A 22535-nucleotide genomic window follows, 5' to 3' on the forward strand; every position below is an offset into this window, starting at 1 on the left:
ATATGCTGCATATTTTCATTACATTAGCTTAAAAGTGAGTTTCATAATTAAAAATAATAAGGTAACATATCAACAGCCAGACATGTAAGTTTTTCTGTGGATCTTTTTCCTTTTTAGTTCTGTCTGCTTTGTCTCTCTCTTTAATTCCATGGTTTGTATCATCTTGAATTTAGGAATTACCTTCTTATCGGAAGAGATTTGACGAGAATTCCTTTTATTTGTTTTTTTTAATTGTATTACACTTTTCTTACGATTGTCATACGCAATATAAATGCCCGATTGGCAGACGCAATATAAATGCCGGATTGGCAGACGCAATATAAATGCCGGATTGGCAGACGCAATATAAATGCCGGATTGGCAGACGCAATATAAATGCCGGATTGGCAGACGCAATATAAATGCCGGATTGGCAGACGCAATATAAATGCCGGATTGGCACACGCAATATAAATGCCGGATTGGCAGACGCAATATAAATGCCGGATTGGCAGACGCAATATAAATGCCGGATTGGCAGACGCAATATAAATGCCGGATTGGCAGACGCAATATAAATGCCGGATTGGCTGACACAATATAAATGCCGGATTGGCTGACACAATATAAATGCCGGATTGGCAGACGCAATATAAATGCCGGATTGGCACACGCAATATAAATGCCGGATTGGCATACACAATATAAATGCCGGATTGGCTGACACAATATAAATGCCGGATTGGCAGACGCAATATAAATGCCTGATTGGCAGACGCAATATAAATGCCGGATTGGCAGACGCAATATAAATGCCGGTTTGGCACACGCAATATAAATGCCGGATTGGCACACGCAATATAAATGCCGGATTGGCACACGCAATATAAATGCCGGATTGGCACACACAATATAAATGCCGGATTGGCTGACGCAATATAAATGCCGGATTGGCTGACGCAATATAAATGCCGGATTGGCAGACGCAATATAAATGCCGGATTGGCAGACGCAATATAAATGCCGGATTGGCAGACGCAATATAAATGCCGGATTGGCAGACGCAATATAAATGCCGGATTGGCAGACGCAATATAAATGCCGGATTGGCAGACGCAATATAAATGCCGGATTGGCAGACGCAATATAAATGCCTGATTGGCAGACGCAATATAAATGCCGGATTGGCACACGCAATATAAATGCCGGATTGGCACACGCAATATAAATGCCGGATTGGCAGACACAATATAAATGCCGGATTGGCTGACACAATATAAATGCCGGATTGGCATACGCAATATAAATACCGGATTGGCACACGCAATATAAATGCCGGATTGGCACACGCAATATAAGTGCCGGATTGGCACACGCAATATAAATGCCGGATTGGCACACGCAATATAAGTGCCGGATTGGCACACACAATATAAATGCCGGATTGGCACACGCAATATAAGTGCCGGATTGGCACACGCAATATAAGTGCCGGATTGGCACACGCAATATAAGTGCCGGATATAAGTTTTCAATAAAGGTAAACAAATGCTGCAAATATTAAAACACTTATTTTTATACTCTTTAAAACAGCAAATCCCCACAATATTGCTGAGAGGTGTGCGTGTGTGTGTGTATATATACATACACACACACACACACACACACACACTTATTATTATTATTTTTTTTTTTACTTTGTCGGTAATTGTAAAGAAAAGGAAAACCAAAGATGTTGCAGGGTCACCCAATTGGAAGCGGCAATGTCATCTCACAGTGACATCACGCTTTCTATTGGCTGTCAGAGTGAGGCTGACCGGCCATATTGTTTGTCTTGGACGAGAATTCCAGGAATTTTAGCATCATTTTAGAAGCACTTAAAAAAAGACTTAAACATTATTGTGCTTCAAAAAAATAATTACAGTGTGAATGATATGCAAGTATTTATAACATCTGTACAGCATATGCTGCATATTTTCATTACATTAGCTTAAAAGTGAGTTTCATAATTAAACTAATAAGGTAACATATCAACAGCCAGACATGTAGGTTTTTCTGTGGATCTTTTTCCTTTTTAGTTCTGTCTGCTTTGTCTCTCTCTTTAATTCCATGGTTTGTATCATCTTGAATTTAGGAATTACCTTCTTATCGGAAGAGATTTGACGAGAATTCCTTTTATTTGTTTTTTTAATTGTATTACACTTTTCTTACGATTGTCATACGCAATATAAATGCCGGATTGGCAAACGCAATATAAATGCCAGATTGGCACACGCAATATAAATGCCGGATTGGCAGACACAATATAAATGCCGGATTGGCAGACGCAATATAAATGCCGGATTGGCAGACGCAATATAAATGCCGGATTGGCAGACGCAATATAAATGCCGGATTGGCACACGCAATATAAATGCCGGATTGGCAGACGCAATATAAATGCCGGATTGGCACACGCAATATAAATGCCGGATTGGCAGACGCAATATAAATGCCGGATTGGCACACGCAATATAAATGCCGGATTGGCACACGCAATATAAATGCCGGATTGGCATACACAATATAAATGCCGGATTGGCTGACACAATATAAATGCCGGATTGGCACACGCAATATAAATGCCGGATTGGCATACACAATATAAATGCCGGATTGGCTGACACAATATAAATGCCGGATTGGCATACCCAATATAAATGCCGGATTGGCATACACAATATAAATGCCGGATTGACACAGATTGCGATGGAAACGTAGAGATAGACAAAAATACACACTAATTGCACTCTTTCTGGTTGACTAAGTTCCACTTCTTCACACCTCACTTCCAAGTCTTTTCCTTTCCCATGGGTATGTAAACAGAGAGCTCCGCCCACTGCTCAAGTGCCACAAACAGGCTACTTATTCAATATATCCCCAAACCATTTGACCTTAACCCCGTCACTGCCAAAGATATGCATTTCCATTTGCCGTCCCCAGTGGCAAAAAGGGTCAAAGGAAATGGCTAGTTATGAGAGTCATATATTTTTTCACTAATGTCCCCTTTCCTATACCGTGTTTTAACTTCTGTATGGTGACTCTTAACGTTCCCCTTTTAGAAGTTCCACGTTAGATACACCTGTTTGTAGAGTTTCCTTGTGCTGCGGGAGGGGCTAGGAAAGGAATTTGCTGTCCTGACTTCTATTGACTTGATTTCTTCCATCGTGTGTATATGTGAGCTCCAAAAAGGAGATTTGAAAACTGAAGCAAAATAAAAAGTGCTGAATATTGTTTTTTAGAGGATGCTACTTTCCTGCTTTCTTCTCAGAGCCTTTTCTTTTGCACATAGAGGAATAGCATCTTGAGACATAACGAGCATGTAAGAGACGTGTGCAGAGGTACATTTACTGGGGACCGATTGGGGTGCAATTATATCTTGGCTTTATTGAGCCTGTTCCTTTATCCAGGCAAAACATACAAAAACAACAAAATAACAAAACCCCTATCCCTGTGTAAGGGCTAACTTACTGTACTTCTCCAGACCCTATCCGCAGGACTGGAGGGATATTCCCATTACCAGCCTATCACCCCAAAGTCTCAGGAGGTACCTTAAGCAGGTGGCCCTCCATGTCAGTCTCTGGCAGGTTCCTGGGTCCTCTGTGTCCCGGAAATGTAGGTCTTTGGGTGTCTTGATCTCAGCACAGTCCAGAACAAATAAAGTGATGCTGCACACCTCAAAAATAGAAAAAACATACAATTACCGGTGCTCCAGTGTTTGCACGAAAGCCTGCAATCAGTCCAAGACAGATGAATGAAGGAACAAAGGGCACTGCGGATTTGAGCAAAATAAACTCATTTATTGAGCCAATAAATGAGTTTATTTTGCTCAAATCCGCAGTGCCCTTTGATCTCAGCACAGCCTTTGTGCTCAAGACAGTGTCTGAGTGCAGGCTTCTCTGCTCTCCTTCTGTCAGCCCAAATGTAAGCTAAGGAATCTCTCTCCTGTTTCTCACATGAGGCTTTTTACAGAGCTCTCATTAGTCCAGCTGGAGACTAGTTAATTGAGTGGCTGCAATTAACTATCTCTCTGCTGGATTCTCAGAGCTCTGAGGCTGCTTTATTTAAACAGGGATATGTCCCTGTTTACAGGGCATTATAGGGGTTATGCTTGCAAGTATATAAGTGATGATCAGGCACTAAGGAACGCAAAGTCCTATTCATCCTCTATGTCAGGGGTGCTCAACTCTGGTCCTCAAGCCGCCCAAACAGGTCAGGTTTTCAGGATATTCCAGCTTCAGCACATGCAACTCAGTTGAAGACTGAGCCTCTGATTGAGCTGCCTGTGCTGAAGCAGGGACTGATTGAGCCACCTATGCTGAAGCTGGGATATCCCGAAAACCTGACCTCTTGGGGGGCTTGAGTGCTGGAGTTGAGCACCCCTGCTCTAGATTGTAAGCTCTCCGGACGAGCAAGGGCCCTCATTACCTTTTCTATCTATTTGCGCTCGCTGTTCTTATTTGGTATGTAATTCTGTTTATGTAGCTCTGTTCCCCCTTGTACCACACTGCAGATTATGTTGGAGCTTTCTAAATAAACAATAATAATAATAATTCACTTTAGAGCATATGGGTAAAAATCAGTTCTCTGTGCAGCCACTGATGATTGGAGTTGGACATTACTGATTAAAACTGAATTCTTTTAATGCAACAATTCGCTTCAGTCTATATAGCATTGTCTATATGCTTCAGTTGAAGTGTTAAGGTCTCCCATTATTGTGGGTCAGATGGTAAGTATTGTAGCCAGGTATGGCTATTGTCTATATTTTCACAGACCTTACTTAGCATGCAGTGTCCTGCTACTCCTCTATAAATTAGTGTTTAGCCATACACACTGCTTGTTACCAGGATCTACATAAGGCAGCTAAAGATAAGGCACACTCAATAAAACACTCTTTTTCTGCTTATTCTCCGGAGCTAATGGAGTGTTTGTTTTCCTTAGACCTCACATGACGGAAGTAATGACTTTGGTAATAAACCTGGGATAACCCTGATTACCAATAATCTGAGAATTTGTTTTTGACATTGATTCAGTCAATCTACCAGGCATCTCCCCTTGACTGACCTGATTTTTGGTTAAACTGATAGTTTCTTTATATCAAAAAGTTTCACTTTATGAAATGCATTGGATAGAAGCTTGCTACTATAGCCCTCTGCAAGAAATGTATCCACAAGGATCTTAGATTGTTACAGAAAATCAACCTCTGAGGAACAGTTTCTTTGTATTCTATTATACTGACTGCAAGGTATATTATCAAGCCATTTTTATGATGGTTGCTGGTGGCATGTAAATAACTGTTGGCAGCAACAGATTTACAATGACTGTTGGTTCTTCTGTTTCATTCATCATTTACAGAGAGCACCAAATCCCCCCCAAAATAGAACCAGAACTAATATTGAAAGAGAGTGTTAGGCCCATATCATTTCAATTGAAAGACAAAAATATATTCTTGAGATCCTCCTCCTCACCGTCCCCAAATCTTAATAATATCATCTATGAAACGGCCATAGTACACCAGGCCCACCCCCAGCCGTGTGTTCTTCCAGGCATGATTGTCCTCTCACAATCCCATATAGAGATTGGAATAGCTGGGGGAGAACCTGGTCCCTGACGCCGTTCCACAGATCTGTAAATAAAACATCTGTTCATATAAAAAATGATTGTAATTTAGAATGAACTCCATACTAGATAATACAAATTGCCTCTGTGTAAGAGGAAGCACACCACCAGGTTACAAAAAATACTTGATTGCTTGGACACCCCTAGGCCTTGGACATGGTGCCTTCTCCTGCATGGAGGCTGTGGGAAAGCGGGTGCTTTCTCTGGATATGCTAGATGGGCCGTGGGGGGGGCGTTACTAGTGACGTCACGGAGCTAGTTCACCCTCATTGGGTGAACCACTCACGTGACCTGTCTGTCGCGCTGAGAAATCAGTTTCCGGCACACGTGCGGACGCACCCGCATGCCACATGGACGCTAACACCGCCGCCTTAAGGCACGCTTAGCCGCACAGTCTGCCGCACCATGATCGAGGCCTTAGAGTGCATGATGCATGTAGACAAGGGTGTAACATCACAAGATGCCCATTTATAAGTGCTTTTCCACTTAAACTCTGAGATTGAGCCAATGACGTGCAGTGTGTCCCTAGGACCTGAGTTTGGTTACAGTAGGGTTGCAAATAGTAATCTACACATTAAGAGACGCTGGACGTCGTCGACTCCACCCCAGAGATGACGGGTCTGCCTGGAGGGTTGTACAAACACCTGTGCACTTTGGGCAAGTGATAAAAGATGTGAGTTCTTGTAAATTCTGTATACAACAAATTATATTCCATTTTGTTAATGATGCCAAGCGCCTGGGCCTTTGAAATGTATCTCTGACAGATTAATTGAAACTCCCTTGTTGGATCTTGTGATAGGATTTTGTAAGAAGTGCTGTCCTCAAGTAACCTGACTGCCTCATTCATACAGTCCAACAACCATCATACAAACTGACTTGATAATATACCTTTCGGTCAGTATAATATGTAGTCCAAAAAGTATGTATGGGCGCTCCTAATTAAGTGTTATTTCAATATACAGTATAACTTGCAAATAAACTAAATGACAATCTCAAAATTTATGTTCAATTGACAAAGTGATGTGAATATAAAAAAAATCAACTCGCGTATAAATAGTATGAGGGATAAAGTGCTGACCTAGCACAAAGTGATGTCAAAGATTACCAGATAGTTAAATGTGATCTAAAGTGGTTTATGAGTGATCTAGTTAACCACACAAATGTGGTAGAATAGTGAAAATAAGTGCGTGAGAATGAAATTGTAGAGCAGCTGAAACCCTGATGAAGAACTGTTCCAAAAGTTCTTCTATTTGTAGAGAAATGTTTTGAGTTAAGGGGAGGACAAGCTCAGGACAAAAAAATAGAAGAAAATAAACAGAATATGGTGTAATATGTTCTCACCGATTGTGATTTGTGGTGTAGGGAATAGCGAGTATACTCACATTTCTCAGATATTAACGCAGCATAACAGAGACACAATCTCTCTCTGTTAGGAGCGTGGGATTCGTCATTGACTGAAGTGAATCAATACCCTCATATGGTGATTTGATCACGGTGTGTCCAGCGGATCTCAGAATAGTGGAAGGATAATGAACAATAGTACAGGCAGTCTACACGACTTTATATCAAGCAAAAAAATGTTTAAAAAAAATCAAAATGTGCTCTTACAATATGTACAAAAGGTAATGCGCATAAATACAACTGGATTTCAGGTGGGTCGAAGTCTCGCCACCACCATTGTCTCCGCTGTTGGTTGATACAAGGAAATTGTGCACACTGTCCCTCCAAATGCTCTCTCTCGACTTTCTAGTCTCCCCTGCAGCTAGTCTCCCGTGATCAGCGGGGCACACTCAGCACATCACACACAAAAATAGGAGCGCATGGAGACGTCACTGCGTATGATGTCACCTACGTGTTTTGTGTCAAATCTACCCCTGAAGAAGTGTCATTCGACACGAAACGCGTAGGTGACATCATACGCAGCGACGTTACGTTATTGCTGTGGGGAGAGGGAAAGGGAGGTGCTGGGGAGAGGGGACAAGATGGGAGGGAGTAAGAGGGGTGGGAGAGAGAGTGGCTGGGGAGAGGGTGAGAGAGGGGCTTGGGAGAAAGGTGCTGTGGAGAGAGAGGGAGAGAGGTATACCAGTGATGTTTACCTATTTTGAAAAAGGAAAGCTCAAGAATAAAGTGTACGCCATAGGTTATAGTGACTATTTAATTTTTTCCTTCCGCCGCGCTCATGGTTGCGGCCCAAGTCTTGCAGTCAGAATTAGGCCACGCTTATAGTCCTGGCTACGGCGAAGCAACGTTGTGATGTCATTCGTCGCTGTTGTAGCAGCGGTTTTTTGCCTATAGTGTAGGAGGCAAGAGATGTAGACCAAGGGGTGTGGCGGGGACGTGGCCGTGAGCGGTTCACCCTCATTGGCTGAACCACTCGCATCGCGTGAGCGGGGACTTGCATATATAGATATGCAAGTCACCTCACCAAGCACCGCCCGCTCAGCGAGCTCAGCACTAGCGAGGACGCAGCCTAAGAATCGTCCCCCAAGCTGAGTTTGGCGTGCCTGCACTAAAGAGACTAACGTTACGATAACCTCGAGTTGACCTCTGAAATAATGTATCGCTACATTTCTACGGATGGTAGGATTACTCATATGTAAATCAGATGCTAATGAGCTGGTAACCTAACCTCGCAGATGCACTAAACTCCGCTAATGTTAGTGCAGGGAAATAACGTTACGATAAATAGGTCACACCAAAACCTGCCATTATGCCCATCCAGACCATGATTATCCTAACATTATCTAGTTCACCTTTCCTGTCTCGCCTTCAAATACTTTCTGGGCAAGCTACCCGCCTATCTGAACAAGCTCCTCACCCCTACCACATGCAGCACTTATCACCTGAGATCTGACCCAAAAGACAGTTCATGGTCCCAAGGCTCAACAAAGTATCCGGACGCTCCTCCTCTTACCATGTACCTCACAAATGGAACAACCTACCGGAGACTCTCACAGCCGCCACCAGTCTAAGTTCTTTCAAAACTAAGGCTGTCTCACATTTTAATCTGGTCTGTAACTGCTACATACGCCTGTAACATGTATTATCTCTTACTGTGCATGCAATGTCTTGTATATAATGTATACCCTGCTCACTTCATGTAACCATGTATCTGTCAATGTATACATTACTTCCTGGTAAAACATTTTAGAAATAAATAAATACATTTCATAGATTTCCCTATAAAGACAGATAAATGTCAAAGTACAAATTGATACCCTAAGGCCTCGCCCAGGGTTCCGGCGGGCGCGCTGAGGCTCGGGGAAAGCGGGTGCTTTCCCTGGCCTTAGACGGCGCGCCGTCAGGGGGCGTGTCGGGGGCGGGCCAGTGACATCACGGAGCTGGTTCGCCCTCATTGGGCGAACCGCTCACATGACCGGCCCTGCGCTCCGGCAAGCGCGTGATTTTTAAAATTACCTAAGACCTACGCTTCCGCGCTCTTGCGGAAGCGTAGGCGAGCCCCTGTTAAAGCTGCTCTCATTGCGGCTGTAGGGGCTCACAGGTAAGTGCAAGCGCGCCTCAGCGCGTAAGCGCTGACCATGCCCGAGGCCTAATACAGGAGGTCTCAACTCCATTCCTCAATGCTCCCCAACAGGTCAGGTTTTCAGGATATCCGAGCTTCAGCACAGGTAGCTCATACAGTCCCTGCTTCAGCACAGGTGCCTCAATCAAAGACAGAGCCCCTGATTGAGCCATGTGTGCTGAAGCAGGGATTCATTGAGCCACCTGTGCTGAAGCTGGGGTATCCTGAAAACCTGACTATATGTTTTTGGCACTTTCTATTAAAATAGTTCTGTGTCAGACAAAGATATACATTATAACGAATATAACATTAACAAACACATCAAGAGATGCACCTGAGTACGTGTAAAATAATTAATGTTTTAAAGTGCAAAATGTTTTAGATCAAATGTAGGGTATGTATGCAAGAGTTGCCATGATAGGCTATAGACAGTAGTATACAGAGCTTTGCAAGGATTAGCTGGATGCTGCCAGAGAAGACACTGATTGGGCACGCAAACTCTCTGTTGCTCGTTGTTCTGCCCAGGTTAGGCCATATACAGCACCTACTGTATAAGGCCAAACTGAAAGTGACATTGGTGCTACTGTATGTTGCCGCATGACTGGCATTATCACTCTATAATGGTGGCTATCATGGTGTGAGATCTGGCTCAAATGGGAATTAATATGACAGTATGCAGAACGTTGCATTTGTATCAGCTGCTGCCGATCACTGAGAATGGCCTCGTCATACTGCTCTCCAGAGTGTTCAGCTTCCCGAGCAGCTGGAGCAGAAGCAGATGCAGGAGCGTGATACTTTTCTGGCTGCACTTCAGTGAGCACTAGGGGTAACTGTCGTCTCCTCTTGGTCCTTGCCCTCACAAGACACATCCCTGGAGCTCTGCAATTCACATAATGCAATGGTGCGATGGTCTTTAAAAAAAAATTATAAGGCGATGCTGTAATATAATAAAACAATGTATTGAAAATGCTATCGTTTGTGTGTGGATAAAGTATTTTTGTGGGTGTATAATCCTTTAATAAGATGATAAATAAATGATTATATCTCTAATGTAATTATAAGTATATAAGAGATTAATTATGTTATGTAATAGGTATTTGTTAATTAAAAGTAATATGGAGATCCATTTGATGATGGATGCCTTGCAAATAATTGTTACATGTTTGAAATGTAAAGTCGTGGCCTGTATTACACTTAAAGATTACGAGGCCTTCAACATAAGCATCTGGCATATAGTTTATATGGAGAAATACCCACCACATTGTATTGTATGTCTTTATTTATATAGCGCCATTAATGTACATAGCGCTTCACACATGTATGTGTGACTGACGTGTAAGTAATACTATCATCATATGTATGTAACACTGTGCATGGTTTGAAATAATATAACAGGTAAACATTGGCTAGCTGTACACTGCATTATATAAGTTGTGTGTTTGAATTTACCAGGTTTCTCCTCAGGAAGATCCTTTGTGTCCACCAGTGATGGAAGGCCCACAGCCGGAGATGTGAAGCTGGCCATCATTGTCTTCTCACATTGGGCCAGTTTTAGCTCTGGCAGTGGTCAACCTCCTGTGCTTCTGGTTCCCGCTTACTTGCAGACCATCTTTTTTTTGAGCGCAGTCGCTGTGCGCACTGTATTCTCCTGGGCAATGATGTCAGTGGGAATGTGGTGCCAAATTCTAGATTTTTTTCTGCACAGTTCTCCTAATAATTTGGGGTGGTTATCCACTGCCCCATTAACTAGGATGCCCAACTCCCTATCAGTAACCGTCATTCTTCTTAAATCGAGCAGTTTTAGCAGCAGCGGAAGCCTCCTCAGCCAGCATCTGTAGCGTTAGGTTACAATGGCTAATGACCATCCCTTTGTGCAATGTATTTATTTGAATGTTAATGTGCGCGTGGGCATTACATTTAAGGTAACACACGTGTTACACAGTTGGAACGCATGTACATGAAGTGGAATACACTTCTGTTTTTTAATGCGCATGCGTGTGCTATTGGTTAACATACCCACTACTGCATTGGTGGTTACGATACTGCTTTTGGTGATGGATGTAGCTTTTGCATATAACTCGCTTATTGGATACCCGTTAAACTCAGGGAAAATAAGGTCCGCCCGCTAGTTACATAACGTGAAATTACTTGCTTTGATCTGACGGAGCTTAGCGCACCTGGCCCTTTGCCATGTATACAATGTTAATATGCTACACACAAGAAATGTAACTAAGTACATACAGGTGCTGCTGGTTCAAGGAGTACCTGTCAGAGTAATCCAGATTTAGTCAAGGAAAAGGACCCAGAGCGAGGCAGATTTTGTAATCAAAGTAGAAATGTATTTAGCCACACAACGTTTCGACCAACAAACGTGGTCTTTATCAAGTGACTCGGCATGCCGTGATTACAAAATCCGCTGGGCTCTGGATCCTTTTCCTTTGCCATGTAACCCTTATCTCCCAAACTGCAATGTGTGGGGGCATCTACTCCTGGATTCCGCTCACATTTACTTCATGTTCTCCCCCCCTGCTCTGAGAATACCTGGATAAGCTGTATGGGTGAAATTACAGAAAACATAGGGGAGGGAGAGAAACAGAAGAGCATTGAGAATGTACAGCTGGCAAGGGTGCGCAAACTGGGGGGCCACAGGATTTTTTGGTGGGGGGAGGGGTGGTGCGGCAGTTACAGAGGCCCCGCACTCTTCAGCGCGAAAGCCTCTGTAACTCACTTACCTGGATTTGCGTCTTCGGGGTGACGCGTTGCCATGGTAACGTGACCTCACGTGACCCCGCAGCATAATTTGACACCGGTTTAAAGTTAAGGGAGGGTGCGACACTGGGGGAGAGCAGGCAGGGGGGCGCAGTGCAGAAAGTTTGCGCACCCCTGCAGTAGGGTGTATGGGAGAGGAACAGGCATCTCAAATAGCAGGTCCTCCCAACTTATCTGGAATTAATTACATTTCAATTTGAGTCCTTTTCTATTCTAGAAAAATATTGATGTTAAATAATATACTTTAAAAAATTTTTATGTCATGTAGAAGAATGTTTTGACTGTGAAAAGTACTTATGCATAGTCATTTATAATCTATTTCATGGTTTTTTTTAAAGAAAGTTTTAATTAACACAATGTAGTACAAATAACTATGAAACAACCTTACTGCAGTACAACAAATATACATTTGTCAAAATATTTAACATACGTACAAAATATTTACAAAAAAAAAAATGATGCAGGTGTGCAAGTTTAAAATGTACATAGTAAAAGAAACAAAGAACACCAATAGTTGTTTCTGTATAAATAAAATGAAGGTGGGATTATTCTCAGATGCCAACACTGGACGTCTCTCAGGTTTGTTCAGAGCCCTGCATCACTGCACAGTGAAAACACACAACTTTCTGTAGCAGGAAAGCAGATACAATGGATTGTGTGGGCTTTCCTTTAAAATAGTGAAGGGACGATGTCTGAGTGAAGATACTGTACTGATCGGCTTTGTGTGGTGAATGCTAAATGTCAACTTGCTGTAATTGTTCAATTGTTGATCAACCAATAAATGAGATGCACTGTAGCTTCCCCTGACCTCAACATAGCTGCATTAATACTGATTGGCCGGCCTTTCATTTGTCCTTTATCACTCCCAAAAAGTGACAACACTATGGGTCTATTTACCAATGTAACCCAGCTTAGAAACTGGGGCAAAACCGCCACTAATGAATTAGACCAGATGTATCAAAAGAAACACTCCCATTGCTTTCAATGTGATTGGTATTACATGATATATACATTGCTTTCTCTTTGCACTGGATTTGCCCTAGATCTGCAGCTGGGAGATGTTAGTAAGTAGATCCATTTGTACACGGCTAAACTAGTCAACGTGACGCTGCATGTCATCATTAAAATATTTGATCCTCAGTGGACAGGATTTGCTGGAACACCTTATCCATTGGAAATGCTCCACCAGTAATAGCATTTTGTTTACCAAACATTGACTTGTTACCAGAAAGTGCTAAATATATCCATCATAATGACCATGTCCTAGGTTATTCTCGTAGCATGGGCTTCAAAAGATGTCCACCTAGGCCTGGTACCATAGCAATCTCTGCACGTAGATCACGATGAGCAGTGATACAGTTTTCTTAATTGCTACTGCTGCTTCTCTTGGGACAGAGACCATCTTGATGAATACATCGAATCCTCTTCCACTGAGCTTCCAAACTCCTTCACTGCATCGCGATTGGATTTTTGATAATGGTTATACAATTCCATTTCATAGTCATCGTCTTCGTCTTCAGAGTCAGAGTCGTCATTGTAGAAATGAATAGTGGCCTGCACTGGGAAACTGGCCAAGACCTTCTTTCCCATGTGCTGTAGGTATTCATTGGTTTTGGACTTGGGCATGTACAATCTGGTAAATACAAAAGAAGCACTTTAGAATTCATCCTTCTATTAGGCAAATAGGTCCCCTCTGCTTCCTCAACTTCTACGTTTAGTGGGGGGTGATCATTTCACTTAGCAGCTCTTCCAGATTGTCATCTAAAAAATAATGCCTATTTAATAAGGAGGTGTCTACATAATGCAGGGTTTCTCGACCAGGATGCCATGTTACCTAAGGGTGACTCAGGGTAACCTCAAGCGCTCCCCGTCGCTAAACAAATTATGATTTTAGTATATTATTGTTGAAAGAGTATGTGTCGGACAAAATAATATTAAATTAGCAATTTATTAACGCTGTCATTATGCTGAATGGGATTGCCAATGCAATTGTTAATTTAAAGTGTAACATGTGTAGATCATACTTTGGGAACAGTTATTTTGTTCTGCGCGTCTCTGCGCAACAGGTCACTACACAAGACATTAGGATCAAGATAATTCAAAATGCACAAGTTGAATGGGTAATGTTGTAAGAAATAAAGACCAATCACCAATAGGCTCTAGCCACATTGACCTGTTTAGCCAGGTACTGTACAAATGGATCTACTTACTAACATACACGCCAAGGAAACAAGAATGAAAAGTGGTTAGACAGGAGCGAGCAATACTCAAAGACTGAGCCTCTGCTTGAGCCACCTGTGCTGAAGCAGGGACCGATTGAGCCACCTGTGCTGAAGCAGGGACTTATTGAGGGGGTGGGGCAGGGCTTGAGGACTGGAGTTGAGGACGCCTGGGTTAAGCCTTTTGCACCGTTTTTATAAATCTTGGGATTTCTGACCCAGCGCCTCAGACACCAAGAATAAGAATGTAAGCTCCACGTGGCAACGACTAACTGTGCCTACAAAAGTCTATATGTTTGTTCTTTCTTATTCGGGCAGCATATATTGTTAGTGCGTTATAAGAAGGAAATAGGACTGTTGGAAGTCACTGCACTTACCTTACAGGATGCTGAAATCCCAGGGCTCCTTTTGATCCAGTATTGCTGTGCTCACCATCTGTCTCCCGTGACTGTGAAGAAAAAGTATGCAAAATCCATCAATACTTCCGCCACTCACAGACCATTTACCACACAGCTTCTCCATCACAGAGAAGCGGCTTCTCAGCATATAGAGTACAGCCCTACATGTCTTCAGCAGCATGTAAAACAGGAGCACCTTCCAGGCACTAGCACCTGTTCTATAAACCTGGCCGCACAGGGCCAGTGTATGATGTCACCGGTAGTGATGTCAGACACACCTGTAGGCTTAAAATAAGATATTAGCAGGCAGAATGAAGGAAACATTTCACACGGTCACCACGATAGTGACTGGGGGTAAGAGACATGTACCAATTGTCCAGTTTTCTATCTGTGGAACGTTGGGGTACAAGTAAGTGGTAAAGGTTTCAGACATACAGATGTAGCATGACTTACTGTGGCCCCAAGAACAGCACGTTTTGCAGCCCGGAAGCATTAACGCCGGTGTGGGTCCATCCTTTTGAATGGGAACCCCGCAATTTTAAGCCTACGCTTGAATGGGCCATCGAACCTTCAGCACGGCAACAGACGGCAGAGGTGAGAAGCGGTGAGAAGGTGAGTAGCGGTGAGAAGGTGAGCAGCGGTGAGAAGGTGAGCAGCGGTGAGAAGGTGAGTAGCGGTGAGAAGGTGAGTAGCGGTGAGAAGGTGAGCAGCGGTGAGAAGGTGAGCAGCGGTGAGAAGGTGAGCAGCGGTGAGAAGGTGAGCAGCGGTGATAAGGTGAGCAGCGGTGATAAGGTGAGCAGCGGTGATAAGGTGAGCAGCGGTGAGAAGGTGAGCAGCGGTGAGAAGGTGAGCAGCGGTGAGAAGGTGAGCAGCGGTGAGAAGGTGAGTAGCGGTGAGAAGGTGAGTGTAGGAGGACATGTGCAGAGGTACACAATGGAGACTGTTTTAAGGTGAAATTAAAACAAGGCTTTATTGTGCCTGTCGCTTTAAACACAGCAAAAATATATGAAAATAAGCAAAACAAAAAACCTATCTCTGCTTTGGAGACTATCTACACATGTACCTCAGCCCTCTCTGACTGGGTTGGTTAGCTAAGCTATTTACCAGCCCCAAAATATAAACATATATACAGATATATTACAGTTCCAAAAGAACGTCTTATCTGTTCTCCTGAAGCTGTAGGGGAAGTCCTCTCTGCTCTCCTGGGTAAGCACCTTTGTGTGCTACAGCAATGTCTGTCCAGGTTTTGAGGTCTGGTCCCCTTGTCTTGCTATCAGCATACAGTCCAGTCCTTCTGCAGCTCAAGACAGCAGTTCCTCTGGTCAGTCTCCCCAATTGTGCGACTCAGGAATCTCTGCTCTGTCTCCTAGAACACCTCTAATCAGCCAGGTGCTGGTCAATTAAGCAGCACACTGCTGGATTAGAGGCAAGTTTTCTGAACGGGGTAAGTCCCCTGTTACAGTGAGTAGCAGTAGAAGGTGAGTAGCAGTGAGGTGAATAGTGGTGAGAAGATGAATAGTGGTGAGAAGATGAATAGTGGTGAGAAGATGAATAGTGGTGAGAAGGTGAGAAGCAGTGAGAAGCTGAGTAGTGGTGAGAAGGTGAATAATGTTGAGTAGCGGTGAGAAGGTGAGAATCTGAGTAGCGGTGAGAAGCTGAGGAGCGGTGAGAAGGTGAGAAGGTGAGGAGCGGTGAGAAAGTGAGTAGCAGTGAGAAAGTGAGAAGGTGAGGAGCGGTGAGAAAGTGAGTAGCGGTGAGAAAGTGAGTAGTGGTGAGAAAGTGAGTAGTGGTGAGAAAGTGAGTAGCGGTGAGAAGGTGAGAATCTGAGTAGCGGTGAGAAGGTGAGAATCTGAGTAGCGGTGAGAAGGTGAGTAGCGGTGAGAAGGTGAGCAGCGGTGAGAAGGTGAGCAGCGGTGAGAAGGTGAGCAGCGGTGAGAAGGTGAGAATCTGAGTAGCGGTGAGAAGGTGATAATCTGAGTAGCGGTGAGAAGGTGAGTAGCGGTGAGAAGGTGAGAATCTGAGTAGCGGTGAGAAGGTGATAATCTGAGTAGCGGTGAGAAGGTGAGCAGCGGTGAGAAGGTGAGCAGCGGTGAGAAGGTGAGCAGCGGCGAGAAGGTGAGCAGCGGTGAGAAGGTGAGTAGCGGTGTTCTCCCCCGAGTGTCCCATTCAGAAGCATGACGCCCCGCATAGTTAATCCTCCTGGGCTGCTTACTGTCCTTGGGACGGGGTAGAGCTGTAGCCGCAATGCGGCCGCACCGGAAACCGGGAAAACCAAGACACGGAGAACAGGAGAAACAACATAAACAGCCTAAACTAAAATGACAGTGTATTCTTTTTGCATTATTTCCTAAAAAAAAAAAGAACTCCTTTCTGCCATTATTTAAAAACAGAGGCCTATTGAGCCCTGGGCCTGGCAGCTCGCCCCCATGTCACCCTCAGATCCCTGCCCACCCCTGAAGATGGCGGCCTAATTAGAACTTACCAGCCGTTGCTCTCTTTCTAGCTCCCTGTCTCCGGCTGAGGGGACCCAGGGTCTCCATAATGTGGGGTTGCTGGAAAGATAAAAGGTGTAAGCGGTGAGCGCCCTCGCCTGCCTCTCACTCTGCACTATAATTGGCCAACATCAAAAGAAATCAACAAGGCACCTTGCTGGGGGGGAGGCGGAGTAAGTGCCATTAAGTCTTTGGGTGTGGAAGATACCCAGTGTTTTAACACAATGACCATGATGATAATGGATATGCAGCTTGGAGGTCGCAGAGTGTAAAACCCACACCCTTGTGTATTAAAATCCCACTTACTGGCTATGCTACACATGACTTTTTCAGGCATCTTGTCCCCTAGTCCCAAGCAGTTACATGAATTTCAGTAACGTTCTAGTATAGCGTAGTCGCTGAAATAATTAGGGTGGGGGGGTGTCATATACATACAAACGAATTAAAAAATAGCCACACCCGCCTGAATAAACTGCCTCTGAGGACTACCTGTCTTGTCAGGTAAACTGGTGGATGTAGAAGCGGGTGTAAGTGCATGAAGTATATATTAAATAGAGCAACTTGGTGCTCTATGGAATAAATAAACTCTTATTTTTTTCACTTAAATTTTTATTAGGTTTTTCCAACAGGTGTGGGGGGATTTATTCTAGAAATGTTGTCAGTGCTGGTATTTTGTTTGTCTCACTCTGTCTGACTGTTTGTCTGTGTCTGTGTCTGTCTCTCTGTGTCTGTGTCTCTCTGTCTGTCTCTCTGTCTCTTTGTCTGTCTGTCTGTCTGTCTCTCTCTCTGTGTCTCTCTCTCTCTCTCTGTCTGTCTGTCTCTTTGTCTGTCTGTCTCTTTGTCTGTCTTTCTCTGTCTGTCTCTTTGTCTGTCTCCTTCTCTTTCTCTGTCCGTCCGTCTCTTTCTCTGTCCGTCCGTCTCTTTCTCTGTCCGTCCGTCTCTTTCTCTGTCCGTCCGTCTCTTTCTCTGTCCGTCCGTCTCTTTCTCTGTCCGTCCGTCTCTTTCTCTGTCCGTCCGTCTCTTTCTCTGTCCGTCCGTCTCTTTCTCTGTCCGTCCGTCTCTTTCTCTGTCCGTCCGTCTCTCTCTCTGTCCGTCCGTCTCTCTCTCTGTCCGTCCGTCTCTCTCTCTCTCTGTCTGCTCGTCTCTCTCTCTGTCTGTCTGTCTCTCTCACTGTCTGTCCATCTCTTTCTCTCTGTCTGTCCGTCTCTCTCTCTGTCTGCTCGTCTCTCTCTCTGTCTGTCTCTCTCTCTGTCTCTCTCTCTGTCTGTCTGTCTGTCTCTCTCACTGTCTCTCTGTCTCCACATGCCGCCTGTATGCAGTCTTTAACCCTGCACTGATCACTGTGATTTCAGGAGCACCACAGTCATTCCTACAGTTAGGAACCAGCCCCTCACCAGAGATCTATTTATCTCATGCTGACACACATATCTTACCATTTGTCTTTTTATCGTGGATACAAGGAATAAAAAAATGTTAAAGAAATAAAGTCCTAGCTTAATCGCTAAGAGAGAAATCCATCTTCACCTTTTACTTATTACATACTTTTAAGGATATTTTGTATTTATTGCAAACAGATTAAATCCATATCATATTTCCTGTACTTGGGGAAGAGGAGGGGGAGGGTTCTGTTTTCTATAGCAAATCAATTTAACCCGTTCAGTTCAATGCAGGCCAGTGTGGCAGTGAACTTTTGGATGTTAACTTATATGTTACCAATTGAGACTGCACATTTAATGTGTGCCTATGCTTTACTACAGCAGGTACAGAGGGTATTATAGTGATGTTTATCATCAGCAGGAATATTAGATTTATTTATTTTTTTAAACCACCAATTTCCAATACAAATTCCGGACTGTATTCAGGTTATCTGGAGCTAGACGACAATATTAACCAGTTCCAGAAGCAAATGAGTATTTTCTGCCTGGTTAACCATATTGTTTTTATGTTTTTGAGCTTACCCCAGTTAGAGAAAAGCAGAAGACTTCCCTTTGTTTCATAAACATAATGTCTAAAAATATTGAAATCCTTACAAGAGCATCTCCAATTTGCTTTTAACCAACTAGCAATTATATTTATTCAGAATTTCCTAACTGTTTATGGCTCAATTTCATATAAATGTCATACCTGCGCAATGTACGTCTATATTAAAAATGTAATATTAACAACATTCTGTATAACATCTGTCTGATTCCTACCCTTGACACTTCAAAGGCAATAGTGCAGCCACCTCTGTGATAAAGCCACGGCCGCACTTCTCTTGTGCTTTATCCCAAAGTGTAGAAAGGAATACAATTCTTATTGACCATTTTTCAGCTAACTTCATATCACGGAGAAAATGTAAATGTCCAGATCGGAAAGTGTAAAGAAATGGGGAGCGCAAATCCATAAAGTGCAAACTTCATTTAAAGTGCAAATGCAAAAGATATTATGCTCACCCAGGCAAATGGAATCAATAAAAATCGGTAGACTTGGTGCAAAAAAAGACATGACCCAGCACAGAAGTTCATCAGAACGCACAACACCTCTGTGGAATGATCCTCTAAAATACTGATACAAACAGTTCTGTACAGCATGTAACAGGCCTTTTTCTTTTCCAGAGAGTTCATATGCATCAGAGGGGAGTACTGTATACCTCGAGAGGAAGATGCAGCAGATAATGGTGCAGATTGTAGCAACAGATAAACTTTATAGATGATTAAAATCACATTAAAATGCGCACTCACAATGTAACATTTAAAAAAAAAACCACATTGGTTGGAAGTTTAAGCCCCTATTCAGAGTGCCGGTAGTCTTACCGCCGCCTGACCCCCTAAAGCGTTCCTCGTGACTCGCGTGTGTCTGTGACGTCACGGCATACACAGCTCCGGTCCTATGGGAGGTTGATGGCTGCGCAGTGACGTCGGTACTGAGCGGCAGCAGATGCGATCTGACTGTGTGTTTCGCTCTTTAGGCCGCGCTCATGTTGGTGGCGCGGGCACGCGCGCACTCCTGCAGCCCCAGCGATAAGTGCACTTGGCTGCAGGAGATTGGGGAGGCAATCGGGGGCGTGGTGAACGCGTGATGACGGATGCGTCACGAAGCTGGTTCGCCCGCATTGGCTGAACCAGCTCATGTGACGCTGACGTCACGCGACTGCAGCCCGAAATCACAAATTGACTTGTCTGACCAAAATGTAGCAGCGTCGACGCGCTGCAGCGCCGCTAGGGGCAGCGGGCACTTGAGGAACTGCAATAGGAAACCAGGTAAGAGCTCAGAAAGTGCGCGGGCACGTAACGTGCGCACACAGCAATACCCCCACCATGAGCGCAGGGAGCCTTGGCTTCATCAGGAGTCTCATTCGTGTAGAGCCAGATCGCGTCCGCTGCTGCTTAGTACCGACATACAGTAGCTGTAGTTTAAGAGACAGTATTTTTGGGATCATTTCACAGAGGTTTTGTGCGTTCTGATGAACTTCTGTCTGGGGCCGTCTCTTTTTTTGCTCCCTATCTAGAGATTTTATTGATTCCATTTACCTGGATGTGGATAATATTTTTTGCATTTGCACTTTATTGAATCGCGCTTCCCATTTCTTTCTTTTACATCCTTTTTCTTGGAAAGATTTGAGAACAATCTTTCCATTGGGGGTTGGAGCAGCATTTCCCTATTGTTGATCATCTTTTTAATAATTTTCCCACTTATATTTCATTTTATTTTTAATTCTCCATTAGAACTTTGAACATATATATTGCACGATTTTGTAGACTCTATGGTCACCTTTCACACTATTTGGGAGGACCTTCTTATCTTTTCTTGATATCTATAAGCAGGCTGTAAAACCCACACCCTTGTGTATCAAAATCCATCTTACTGGCTATGCTACACATTACCCTTTCAGGCATCTTGTCCCCAAGCAGTTACACTCATTTCTATAACGTTCTGTTCTGGTGTTGCTGCAACAATTACTGCCCAGTAACTCTGAAAAAGCACCTTCTGCAGCATTAAGCCTTATACCGATACCAATATCATAAAATACATACATGTACATGATACATTTGGCAGAGAACATAGGTGTAGAACATATTATTCTTGTCCCCACCAATTCTAATAGATCCTGCCTTCAAAAGCCCATTAACACTCTACAAGTACTGGAGCAAAAGAGATAGCAGATAGTATTGTGTTAGCCCATAGAGTAGAAACACACTTTTGTTTGTAATAATAATAAAAAGTAAACATTTTTGTGTGTGTGTTATGTTACACTAACAATTTCCATCACTTATAATAAACATAACATGTAAACCCAGTTGTACTACAATGTAAGCCTTGTATAAGTATGCCATGCTATTTCAGTTCCTTTTGTAACAATGAGCCCAAAAACCTCAGTGGTCCTGGAAGCTTGCACTCTTTCAAACACCAGCTAGGCATCACATGTATTTGACCTTACATGTGTTACTGTCTATTATAAAAGCCTTTTTTTCCCTGTCCAGCAGCAACAGAAAACTTGACCATAAGAAAGGACTTTCCTGTGGACTGAGGTCACAGCACTGTGGGTATATCCCAAAGCCAGCACTCCAGCTGAAATGAAGATTATACGTAGCACAAAAAGATCTGTGAGAGGTTAGAAGTGTATGAAGATACTCCACATCTTTCCCCTGTACACCTGCAGTGCTGCTATATGGACAGCAGATCCCATTCTGTAGGGCATTACGCTGGGAGAGTTTAAGTAAGGTAGGGACTTACCTTTCTGGCTGCCCAGGGTGTGCTGCGCTCATGCTGCTGATGCCTCTGGAGCAGGGACACATGTGAGAGAGTGTAGCCTTGAGTCTGTAGTGGGCAGAAGCCATAGTTGGGTAGGTGAGAGAGTAGGATAATGTCTCTCTCTCAGGCTGTTTTACACTGACTGGCAGTACCATTGGAAAGCCAGCACCTTTATCTCAGTCCCTCTCAGCCTTCACCTAAAGTAAACAAGGCTTCAGGTAGAAGAGGGAGGAGGCTGTTTTAATGAGTGTTCCTCTGATATCCAGGAAGCCTGCTGGGGGAGGTGTGCAGTGTATACAGTGCTCTGCTGTGAAGCCACTTGCTGGAGACTGTGAAGATGACTTGTAGGCCAACTCCAGTCCTCAAGGGCCACCAACAGGTCAGGACTTCAGGATATCCCTGTCTTTGACTGATCCACTGATTGAACCAACTGTGCTGAAGCAGGAATATCCTGAAAACCTGACCTGTTAGTGGCCACCCCTGTCTAATACTGGGAACTGTCTGAGGGCAAGTTTGCACTGTCATCACTCTGTCATTATCCCTGCAAATTACTCACAACATGTAAATGTGTTACTATTACTAACACAATCCCACCCAAAGCAGCCGTGAGAAAAAATATGGATGTACAGTATGCAACTACTTAGAAACAACAATAATAATACACAATTCACTTTTTAGGTAACAATCCGATATATCTCTGGTGAAAGGAAACGGCAGATATTCTTTCCCAGCGTAACAAAACATATGTCTGTTCAGAATTCTG

At 43.6% G+C, this 22535-nt stretch overlaps 1 protein-coding gene across 1 annotated transcript; it reads right to left on the reverse strand.

Moving 5' to 3' along the window:
• Positions 1 to 12290: 12290 nt before the first annotated feature.
• On the reverse strand, positions 12291 to 21981 carry RIPPLY3 (ripply transcriptional repressor 3). The gene is made up of 4 exons (XM_075593776.1): positions 21755 to 21981; positions 17029 to 17098; positions 14526 to 14596; positions 12291 to 13562 (listed from the first exon to the last, which is right to left on the reverse strand). Exons 1-4 carry the CDS (start codon positions 21925 to 21927, stop codon positions 13301 to 13303), a joined length of 576 nt encoding a protein of 191 aa, XP_075449891.1. The 5' UTR covers positions 21928 to 21981; the 3' UTR covers positions 12291 to 13300.
• Positions 21982 to 22535: the final 554 nt, after the last annotated feature.

The sequence above is a fragment of the Ascaphus truei genome, chromosome 3 (assembly GCF_040206685.1).
Source record: "Ascaphus truei isolate aAscTru1 chromosome 3, aAscTru1.hap1, whole genome shotgun sequence".
NCBI classification, from domain to species: domain Eukaryota; kingdom Metazoa; phylum Chordata; class Amphibia; order Anura; family Ascaphidae; genus Ascaphus; species Ascaphus truei.